General features: G+C 34.9%; 2 protein-coding genes across 2 annotated transcripts; both read right to left on the bottom strand.

Annotated features, from left to right (window-relative positions):
* Positions 1-178: 178 nt before the first annotated feature.
* LOC139987390 (dynein axonemal heavy chain 10-like) lies at positions 179-5,851 on the bottom strand. Its single transcript, XM_072003566.1, has 11 exons — positions 5,596-5,851; positions 5,157-5,312; positions 4,851-5,086; positions 4,609-4,782; positions 4,097-4,357; positions 3,982-4,028; positions 2,835-3,114; positions 2,163-2,407; positions 1,727-1,973; positions 1,178-1,450; positions 179-796 (listed from the first exon to the last, which is right to left on the bottom strand). Exons 1-11 carry the CDS (start codon positions 5,849-5,851, stop codon positions 341-343), a joined length of 2,631 nt encoding a protein of 876 aa, XP_071859667.1. The 3' UTR covers positions 179-340.
* A 740-nt stretch (positions 5,852-6,591) lies between these two features.
* Positions 6,592-11,538, bottom strand: LOC139987389 (uncharacterized). The gene is made up of 11 exons (XM_072003565.1): positions 11,417-11,538; positions 11,228-11,340; positions 9,911-10,228; positions 9,779-9,834; positions 9,448-9,681; positions 9,015-9,137; positions 8,493-8,785; positions 8,020-8,176; positions 7,674-7,937; positions 7,409-7,599; positions 6,592-7,234 (listed from the first exon to the last, which is right to left on the bottom strand). Exons 1-11 carry the CDS (start codon positions 11,536-11,538, stop codon positions 6,592-6,594), a joined length of 2,514 nt encoding a protein of 837 aa, XP_071859666.1.
* Between the last annotated feature and the right edge of the window lie 524 nt (positions 11,539-12,062).

Genomic DNA, 12,062 nt, shown 5'->3' with positions numbered 1-12,062 from the left:
GAATAATATTTCTAATCCTACAGGTGTAATACATAACACGATACTCAAAATATAATTATGGTTGATTATATGAAATGATCTTAATATTAAACTATTTCCTAAACCTAATTATAAAACCTTTCTTATATCTCTTTCTAAAAAATGTACAAAAGAGCCAAAAGTTGTCTGATTTCCTATTTTATCTATCTGATCCAAAATTTCCTCCCATTTCCAAATTCCTCTAAAAACACTTAATAACTTAAAACACACACACACACACACATACACACACACGCGAATCCACTTTGAAAGTATCATAAATATTTCGCACAAATTTGACACTTGTCCATCCACAATTTTGTCATTTATCATCATCATCATCGCACCTGTCTGGGTCCATATCGAAATATCGTCCAGTTTTTTCCATTAATTGCTTCCAGTGTCTCTCCCTCATCGCCTCGTTTTTTAATTCGATGAACAGTGGCACAGAATTCTTGAAGCTCTTCATATTCGCATCTAAGGCCTGTCCAACGCTGAGATTCTTCACGAATTTCGAAAGTTTGCGAAATTCCCTGATAAAATGGTCCATTCCATCCATCAGCTGTTGAGGATTCAGGTTCACCCAAAGCGTCTGCGCCCACACGTCCCTCATACTTTTCTGTTCCTGATACAATTCGAATAATAATTCCATGCCCTCGTAGTCCTTTTTGATTTTTAAGAAAACCGAATAGTCAGTCGCTGGCAGATCGAACAGTATTTCCGAGTTGATCAGGTTAAGACGTCGTTCTTCGTATTTTGCGATCAGTTTTCCATATTCCTGGGCAATTCGGGAATAGAAATTTAAAAATAGATGAGTGCAAATCGATGAAAATTGGACGCGCAAAGAGTTTGGTTCAACGGTCTACGTCAAATATATTATTTTCATCTTGCAAGTAATAATTAGTTTCAAGACCAAATAAAATAATCAAATAATTTTCTGTTGGTTAGCTCTTTTAAATAAAATAATACGCGATTTAGATTTTATACACATTTGAGTTATAAATGACACGATCCGACTGTTTTACAGTGTAAAGAAAAGAAAAATATTAGAATATCGAATCGATTTAGTAGTACTATGAAATTTAGTTTCTTTTCTGTTTTTAATTTATACGAAACAGAAGATGTCGATAAGAACAAAAAGGAAAAATATGAAACTCACGTCCATCTTGAGCAGTCCAAGTTCGAGATCCTCACCGACACTGCCAGGGCCATTGGCCTCGAAGTCTGCTGCGAACTCTTCGAGTTCTTTCACGAACTCATTAATCTGCTCTTGCGTCATGTCAGAAAATCTATCAGAAGTACTTGCTAAAGTGGAAGCTCTGTATAAAGCGCCCAAATATAAAGACTCCCAGTCACGTTGCAGAGTGTAAGCCAATTGTTCGTCTTCTTCGGGGAAAGATATCCCGTGGCTGCGCAAAGTTCGAAAAGTTTCCTGAAAATTTCATATATTACAATCATAAAATATAACACACTCGGTTTCGTTCTTACGTGATTTTGATTTAGTATGATTTTTATAAAATCACCAGTCAGCTAGTATACGATCACACTCGAGAACATTCTCTTATTTCTTCAGATATCTTTGTTTTTACATTTTTCAGAGATCTAATTAGCAAACCAGAATATGCAAAAGCAGAACCAAATTGCGTGTTGAAATTTTACTGCTTCTTCCTATTTTTAAATTTTGTAATGGCACTTTTATCAAACAAACCTGATAGGTCGTATAGCGAACTTCCGCTTGAATCGCTGTCTTTTTTATGTCGGAGATTGCTTGCATGACAGATGTGAAACGATCTAATCCAGTGATTACAAGCTCGACTTCGCTTCGGTAATTTTCGATTATCAGATGTAAGCTGTTCATATCGTGAACCGTTTGGTGCAGCAGAAAATGACCGAGAACCTGCTTCCATTCATTAGCGTGTTGTTTGATACCAGAAAGCAGGAAATCAAGATTGATGCTAATTAACAGAAATTATTGTCATGTACGTTAATGCTTCTAATTAGATTGCTCGTGTTTACGCATTTTTAGGAAATTTATATATATAAATATAGAGAATACAGTAAATCTTTCCTAACGTACCAAGTTAGTATGAGAATTTATCCTTTGACTTTTTAAGAATTAGAGTATTTTATGAGACAGATATTACCGTACGCAATAAAGATCGTGATAAAGATCCATTTCAGTCAATTCCTGGAGAATATTGTCGTAGAAAGAGAATTTATCATCATATTGGTGGAGTGTAGGTTCGGTTGCTGCGAACTTCTCAGCAGCTAAGTTCTTGTCGAAAGACCATAGATTACTATACTTCTTCCACCTGTGCAAATAGTGCCAAGCTTCCAACGCTATTTTATGCGCCGACCTTTGAACCATTAGTATATTATCATTCACTACCTACGCAGACGTATTCACAAGATTATACACTCGACATAAACAACAAAAATGTTAGTTCCTACGTTGGCAAATTTTAATCCATAAAATGGATAATCACAAATGTATAATCATAATTATAAAGTTATGAAGTCAGAGAACCAACAAAAATCAGCTTATCCGCCGCTTTGCCGCGTATTTTTCAATTACTTCAAGAATATAAACAATCATGATCGTAGAGAATGTAATTATCGAAGGAGATTGAATCAAATGAAAATTATCGAATTGTTCGTGATTTGAAAATGACATCATGTAGAGGACATTATTTTCTTAAATATTTGCATTTATATTCTTTGCTCTCTGTGCTGATTTTATTTTGTCGGATTTTTATCTGCTCTGACCTCTTTCGATTCTATTAAATTTCATTGATTAAATTTTACGAATAATTTACTTTAATACTCATGACGTCCTCAAAGAATGTCACTGTAGCGAAGTTTTCGTACTCGTTCTTCGTTTGCGGTTTACACTCTAAACAGGTCCCGTTCATCCATCTAGGAAATAATTTCAGCTTCTCCAATAAATTCTTCACGTTCTGTAGTATTGTAGCATAAATTTCGCCAGGAGATGGTCTTAGAACCGCTTCTGAAGCTATTAAAATGGCGTCCACTTGAAACATCGGCTTGCATTCAATTAGACTTCTGTTGAAACACTCTATGTTCTTCAGTATACATCTGTACAATTTATAATATTGTTATGGGATCGTTCCTCATGATTCATTACACTCTAGACGATATTCTATACGATTGTGTACTATTAACTTAGTACTTGATTTAACAATTCTTAAGATAATTTTTATTCATTGATAAGAAATTAATTTTCTATTGCGAGTTCCACATCGTGATTGTCATATATTATTGGGTTGTCCGAAAAGTTTCCTTCGCTTCACAAGTGAAATAATAGATGCACAACATTTTTTATTTTATATTATTTTATGGATTTATTTATGATCCATTTTGTAGTAATAGAATAAAGTGGATCAAACGTAATTCAATAAAATAACATAAAACAAGAAATGTTGTGCATCTACTATTTCCTTATAAAACGAAAGGAACTTTTGGGACAACCTTATACATGTAACTAAGATTGAGAAAATTTTATTCGAAGCAAAGCTAAGAAGTAACAATCTGAAACAACGAATTACTCCGCTACTTAATTATTTTTATCGTAGAAATAACATAGGGAACGTAACTTTGTTTTGTGTTAAGATGAAACAGGTCATCTTTAAATAATTTTCTATTTTCGTTCTATATTCGTTCTTTCAAGTAAAAACCGGTTTAATCGTTTACAAAGGCTTACGTGATAAAAGAGCAAAATATTTTCTTTTCGTATTTCTCGTAAAGCAGCTGCATAGATGGGCTTTTTCCAGTGTACGTTTCCAATACCAGACTTTCCAATTTTATCAGTATCGGACTCGTTGACTGATATATCGTGGACATCGCGGCAATTAATTCGATTCTTCGATTTTCTATCTCTTGGAAATAAACCTTCGAAAAATAGGAAAAAGAGAAACGTTTCCAATATTTCGCTTTCCTACTTACTTTATTTGTAACTTGAACACCAAAGTGCTTCGTGTCGAGGGGAATATCTGATGCGATGAATAAAATTCTAGGGGGACGATTTGAAAAATAAATGAAAGGAAATATAAGAAAATACCTTGCAAGGCATCAATTCTTCGCTTTCGTAGATTCTCAGGGGAAGAGAAAAGAGATTGTAACTCTGAAGGTCGTTATTTATTCTGTTATCAAGATCGCTCTTCATGTGGTTCACCTGATCCACGATCGAGTTTAGATTTTTCAATAATTTTTCACAATCGTGAGCGTAGTCGGAGATATTTAAAGAGTTCCAATTAAAACGCATTACTCCAGGCTGAATATGTTTCTCAACATCTAACAACGTGTTTCTCAATAATTGTATCTGCGATGATAAATAATTCGTTCGTGAATTCTTGCAAGCTATTTCTGCCTTTCTTAGTTAAAAAATCCTATCTGGTTTTAGTTAAAAAACCAGAATTTTATCATTTTCTTTGTGTCATCTTTGTTCTTCTTTATTCAATTTAAAATATTTAATCCATATATTTCAATATTTCAATATATCCTTAAATACGAAAGAATCCTAAGTAGGATATCTTAACTAAGTGGGGCAGAGTCATTGAATTTAGCGAATACGAATATTTCTGTATTATTTTGTACATCAGCTTTGTCCATTTTGTCGATCATCCCGTTGTACTGGTTGGTCACTTTTTCCATCAGTTCGAGGTCGTTTCTTAGTCGATTTTTCTGGATACTAGCATCTTTCACTATGGAGATTAATTCGAAACCTAATTGCTCCATCAATTCAGCCTGCAATCGAAAATATAAAATATCAAATATCAATTAAAAGGAAGCGAAGGGAAATTTTCTCAGCGTACCTCGTGAATAATTTCGAAGAACTCCCAATCGAAATTCACTTGAAAACGAAGCTGACACTCGACGAGAATCGATCCGCTCATAAATTCCATCCAAGTAATCTTCTGCGCTTGGGCAGCCTGCTTTTCCGAAGAAGTCGGCCACGATTTTTGATCTTTGTGGGATTGAAGCGATGCTTTCACTTCGGTTTTCGTGTCTGACTTAACCTGTCCTTTGGTTCCCACAGAACTGGCCGTCTCTGTCAGAATGATTCGTAAACCGTTAGAAAATCTTCGACAGATGGCTTAATATTAAAAAGATTCTGTCACCGATGCTTGGTTTCGACATCACACGTTCGGCCTTTTGAAGAGATCCCTGAGGAGTAGATCCAGGTGATCCAAATTCTCTGCTCTTTTGTCCTTTTGACAAGTGAATTGTCTGCAGATTCTTCGTGCTTTTCTCGATATTTGGGAACGTTAATACACCTGTAACAAATGTTTCCCTTCTTTAAACAGATTTGAAGATACAGAATAATAAAATGTTTCGTAGTAAAATTAGCAATTGTTAGAACAAGGTTTAACTCCTCACTCATTTGTATATTAACTTTTTCGCACTAAATGTTTCTGCGCGTAATCATTCTTTTTCAATGAAAATTCTATCGTCTGTATTTCTCGTTTAGGGTTTCGTTATTTCTCTTCGTTATTACGAATTAATTATTTCGGCTATTTTAGTGGCGAGTCGGAGGTAGGTTTATGTAAAATTGTTAACCTTGTTCCGGTTCAGAACGTTCCATCTTCAGGATACTCCTCTTCATGGTGTCCAACACAACGTACTGGGCCTTATCTGCCCACGATTGGTATTTTGATTCCTCGTACGCTTTCATTTGTTTGGCCACCTCGTAATATTGACTGAAAGCTAGAATCTTCAGCTTGCTGTGTTTCAACTCTGCAATGTTTTGGATGATCAAGACTGGTCTTCTTAGACGGTGAAATAACTGTCTCACCCAGTATATAGCGCCAGCCATTGGGGGATGGTACGTTAATAATGGAGGATTTTGTTTCCCTAAACATAATACGATACGATGACTGTTAAAAAGCCAAATATTTCGTACAAAGTAAAGAATTTTCACTTGAATAATTTAGCAATAATTTATAAATAATTTGCTAATGATTTAATTTCTTGTATCTCCGTATCTTCCTTGTAGCTGTTAATTTGGGACGATTAACCCTTAGACATTGTAACTTTGTTATAAAATGACAAAGAATTCAGTCTAAAGGATTTAGAAATAGTATTATCACTTTGTATCGAAGAAAAACTTTCATACGTTTCTCTTATCAGATACAAAAAATACAACTGCAACTCTTGATAGCAAATAAATTTTAGTTTGCATTAGATAGGATGACATTAGGTTGTCCAAAAAGTGTCTTTCTTTTACAGACACGTCTTTTACAACAACGCATCTTTATACAAACATGAAACCTAATCTGTGAAACGTTGTGATTTTTATCTTAATGAAACAAAATGGATCATACGAAATTCAATAAAATAATATAAAACGAAAAATATTTTATATCCATTATTTCCTTATAAGACGAAAGAAACTTTTCAGACGACCTAATATCTAAAATATCACAGTTATAATATCTAACATATTTAATATATAGCATCTAAGTATAAAGAAAATCCATAAAGTACATTATAGCATTTCTATTATCCAGATTACGTTAACTATAAAATTTAATAGAAGACTTACAAACTAATTTTCTAGTAATATACTTCAAGATTTGCTAAAACCAAAATAAATATCTTGCCTCTATTGAATATCCCCTCAACGATACTGACTTCCTTGCTGAATTGTTGCATGATAACGTCAAACTTTCTCAACAGTTGCTGATGAATTGTGTCTCTAGTCTTGGTATCCTTGAACCTGAGCAACATATGAAGCGCATCTTCCGCGCTTCTCAATACCAGGAAGCACTCGTCGATAAAGAACTTAGCCTCGTTCTCCAGGAAATGTACCTCTTCGTAAAACAAAGACATAGTGGCTTCCCAATTTTCTTTGTTGTATTCGTCGAAAATATTGAAGTCCGCGTCCAATATTAGGACGATCAATCTATCAACACGTTTTATTATAGTGTCGATTTGAGCTGGATCACTGATGATCGATTTTAAATCAGGTCCAAAGATATTGTGAAAGTCTCGAAGAACGCTCGCAACCTGGTTCAAACCATCGCAAACGGAGGCAATGTATTCAGTTCCTTTAAACAATCGATTTTGATCGAATTCCCAGCGCATTCCTCTGCCAGAGATCTCGATATCTTCTCGATTCTTCAAGTAAGCTTCTTTCCAACTCCTCAGCATCGTGCGAGCGTCTTCTGTCTGTTGTAGAATCACTTTCTGAGGTTTTCTGTGTTAAGAGTGCAATTTCAACATTGTGTCCATGTTATGGAACAAAATATATATATAGAAAATAGAATATAGCAATAAGAATTAAACGTATAAATAATCCACAGAGTAGTACTCGCCGAAATATGGTAAAATGTTGGAAATAATTTGAAAAGTTGGTTGAAGTAGAACTTACTTGAATAGATCTTTGATGGATAAATGCTTTATGACAGTCTGACAGAGTTGCCATGAAATTCTTTCCATCAGACCAACCATTTTCTCTTCGGAGGAGTAATAACTCGAGAGAATCCAAATCATTCTTATTCCCTCCATTAGCTGAGGAATGGCTTGACTGATTGGTTTGAAGTAATCCGACTCTGTCATCAACTACGATACATCTTAGTTATTATATTAGTTATCGAATGAACTTTTAATCAAAATTACACGATAATGCTTTTCACCTTGAAGTGTCTTAAAATGGTCTGCAAGAATCGATTATTATCCCTGGCTACGGTATAACATCTCCATAAGTCCGAATAAAAATAATCAAAGTTCGAAGCGATTGGCGAAAGGACGTTGCTCAATAAGCTCAACATTCTTTTGGCCATAGGAGTTTTTAATTGCTCCACCAGCATTAACAATCCTCCTTCTCGATCCTTCCAGTAATCACACTCTGCTAGTGGACTTCTACCTTGTGGCACTTTTTGTTGAAACGATTCCAACACCTGTATATTAAATAACGCGATATAGACGTTGAAAAGGTATCTAATTTTCTTGAAATAAATGTCTGGGAAGAATTTCATTTACCTTTTCTATGTGCACTCCCCACAGCATAATCGCATTTTCCAGTTGCTCGATCACGTCCTTGTTCTTTTCTAACATCTCGTCAGTAACATTAGGATCATCGAGTTCCGGTATATTCGGCATCGTCAGCAAAATATCGCCTTCGATGTTTTCCAGTGTCCTGACGAACAGCGACAAATTTATTCATATTTCTTTTTTTTTTTTTTAATCTATTTCTATGTTAGAACTTGAGAAAAATTGCAAAGTTACTTTTATCGAGACGAAAAGTAAATTATAATCAAATATTCTTGTAAAGCGTCACGAGATTTTATAAATCGCGAAATGTTCTTTCCTAATAGATTCCGAATATTTACGCATTTGTGGGAAATTTCAAGGTGCAAAAATATGTAGACTGTGCAAAATACGTAAAAATGCGTAAGGATTCAAAGTTTATCGACAACTAACCGCGGTCTATTGAACAATAAGAAATTACTAACCATTCGACGCTAGATATTAATCTATCTAAATAATGTAGAATATCCTTTTTGTTCTGATCGACCGACACGCGTACAATTGGCTCTTTGAACGCCGTTTTGCTTCCAGCTTCTTCGAAATTGACTATAGTCTTGATGCGTTTTCGTCTCAGTTTTGCCCTCTCTATCGTTTGATAATGTTTCGGTTCTACTGTGTCATCGTCATCGTCGTCGTCCTCGGCGTTTTTGTCAGCCTCCTTCTTCGCCATGACTATAGATATCCTGCGGAATTCTGACGGTCTTCTGAAGATTGAACTCTGTTCGACAATTTTAATAAATCATTTTTTATCATATAGATTCCACCATATTGTAAGTCTAGTTTCTTTACTACCGGAATCCGTTATTATCTAAAATGTTGGACGATTTGATAAAAATCGTTTTTGTTACGAGCTACGTATAAGTATCACATTACGCACAGGTTATACGCACAATATCTTTAAATATTTTAGATTCAGTATTTTTATTAAAGAAAGTAATATTAGATACTCGAGTTGCCATGATGTCCGTCAAACTTGGAGGACGTTCCTCGTCGACATCGAGGTCCTCTTCTTTCGTTGTTTCTGTAAGTTGTGGTCCTCTGAATTGAGCTTGAACCAATGGTTTAAAAACCTAAAAAAAAAAGAAAAAAAAAAAAGAAGAAGAAACGTAGATATAATTTCCGTAACTATAAATATGTTTACGAGACGAAGAAGAATATGAATTTTACGAAAAAAGAAACAAATATACAATGGCTGTCAAACGTCTGTGATCAAAGTATACTTTTAACATACATCATCGAGACAAAGAATTTCTAAGATAAAAATCTGTCGTGTAAAAGTTTTCGCAAGCAGAATTTTATCGATGTATAATTTAAAAGTGTAAAATAAATGCACTGGTGCGTTATCTGAACTGAAATAAAATTACTGAAATGCTTTTCTACCTCAACGAGCATCCTGTTCAACGAAACCAAAAATTTCCCCTGTACAGATCCAACTACCAAATACTGTGTTATTTCTTCATCGCAATCGGCGTAAGAATCGAAGTTTGGTATACCCTCGTCGACAGTCCTCAGGAAGTAAAATAAAGTAACGTCGTGCAAGTCTGCTCTGCTACCATCCACTTTACCGCATATCATGTGCAAGTTTGGTATTTTTCGTACTTTTTCCACTAGTTTCTGTGCAACAGATTTTCCTTTCGTTTCTTTCGTATTTAAAATTTATTCGTCTTTTAATCAACGAACGATAATGTCGCACGTGGATGTAATCGAGTACCTTGGTCATAATATATTTGTGTTCTTCTCCTGGCGGCGGTACGAAGCCTGGAGTGTCTGAAAATTAAAAGAATCGGGATCGTTTCATCGAATATGTTTATTTTATAATTGCAATAGCATTCGTGTAATTTACCGATCGCAGCACTTTTCTCCGAGTCTTTCGTTTTAAAAATTGTATCGCCGCTTCCTATCTCTTTCGCTTCTCGCGAATCGCCTTCTTCTCCTTCTTCCTCCTCCTCCCTTCCCTCGTCTTCTTCCCCTTCGTCTTCTGTATCTTCCGTGTCGTCGTCGGTACGAGTGCTTATCATTGATTTTTGCTCTGATTGAATCGTCATCGTGGATTCCTCGACTTGACGCAAAAGAGCAAGTGGATCGAGCTTGGATGGTTTTGCTTTTGTTTTCTTCGCTCTTCTTTTCTTTCTTTCCTTTTGTGAAACTTTCTCCGCCTTTCCTGTGGATTATCATTGATATTATAACTCGTCGTACGTTCGACGTGCGACTATCAATCCAGTAGCTTAGCTGTAAATACCAAACACGTGCTTTAGCACTTTGATCGAAGCATAAATCCATAAACGACAATCCTACGCTTTGGTTCACCCCACAGAGACAAAGAAGCTAACAAACTGTGCATAGCAAATTCATTTGAAGCGTTGAAAATACAATTTACCAAAAAGGTGTACTATCAAAAAGGCAGAACGTAACAGAATATAGAAAATTGTGGATAAAAAAGTCACTTGGATCGTTGGAAATGTGATTTACTAAACCAGTAATCCATTGGAAGGATGGAATGTAACAGGATTCTACCAAACTGTGCACGACAAAATTGAATTGTTAAAAATACAATTTACCAAAGATTATTCCTCTCAACTTACGACTTTTCCTTTTCATCGACAATGCCGTCAAAGCGGCTAATTTACCAACACCGTGCTTGCCTATCATCCATCAATAACAAAGTAATTTATATCCTTAGAGTCGATACAGCGATCTATCTGATTCGTGTTCACTATAATTAGTTTAAGAAAGATGAACTACTTACTTTCCCAGACCGGAACTTCTACGTGGATGATTTCAGTGGAATAGGTGCAGTAGAAAAAGATCACCTTTCTCTCGAGATCGGTCACACCATAGAGATCCAGTAGCAGAAAATTGAGTAGCTTGTCCTCGAAGTATCGATTGTTTGCCTATAGTTTTGAATCGCGCGTTTATTTTCTTTCTCGTGACAAAGGTGAGGTAAAGGCGAAAGTTGACGAGAAAGTGTGAAAAATCGTTTAAAAAGAAATGATTTTCTATGTCTTAAAGTATACCGATTCTTTCAAGCGAAATAAATCTCTGCCCTGATTTCGTTTTCGTCGTACATTTTAAAATTTGCATATTCGTGGCTTTGATTTGAGAAGGACGAGATGTTATTTTATTGTAGATTGGTAGAAATATCTAAAGGATATTCGATTACTTTTCAATAATTTCGATATAAGTTTGTTATTTACATTTAGAAGTCTGTAGAAGAGCAGCTCGTAACCACTTATACCCAAAAATTTTATCACTCTGTTCCGTATCCACATTATCCTATCACAATTAATCATTTGTTTCAATTAATCATTTGTGTTTATTAAATCGTAGAAATATGTATTTATTTTATTACCGATAGTCCATGTGTATCAAAGAATGTTTACTTGGTAAACTATGGTCATCCGTTTTATCTTCGTCTTCTTCGTCTTCGCCTTCGACGTCAGGTTTTATAAATTCGCTTTCTGACTCAGCCATAATTTGATCAATTAAAATTTTCGCGATAGTATCTTCTTAAAGAATTTTCAAAAGTTTCGATAACTTCAACGTCTCATGCAAAATCTTTATTCTTCTAGTACATTAAGATAGCTGTGTCATTGCTCTTTTTGACTCGTCTTGCTTTTATAATAATTCTGACTCAAAATATTAATTATTTGACTACTTAATCGTTCGATAAGATTCGTAGACTGTTTACAAGAAGGCTTGAGCACTTTAACCTAGTACTTTACACTATGAATCGATTAAACGCGTACGAATTACGAAACTTGATGTATCGATGTTGCCATGGCAAATAACCAACGTTTTGTGAATAGAGGCAAGCTAGAGAAAAGTATGTTTGTGTAATTAATTAACAACGGGGAAAATTGCTTATTTTGCGAATTTCGAAACGTTAATTTTTAAATCTTGAATGTTTGTATTTAAAAAATATTTAATCGAATAATTTCGTTATTTTCGAATCTTTTAGCTTCCAAACTCCAGATTTCCGAGTTTTCAAAATTTCG

This window comes from Bombus fervidus, chromosome 5, assembly GCF_041682495.2.
Source record: "Bombus fervidus isolate BK054 chromosome 5, iyBomFerv1, whole genome shotgun sequence".
NCBI lineage: Eukaryota > Metazoa > Arthropoda > Insecta > Hymenoptera > Apidae > Bombus > Bombus fervidus.
This window is presented reverse-complemented; position numbering and strand designations above follow the sequence as displayed.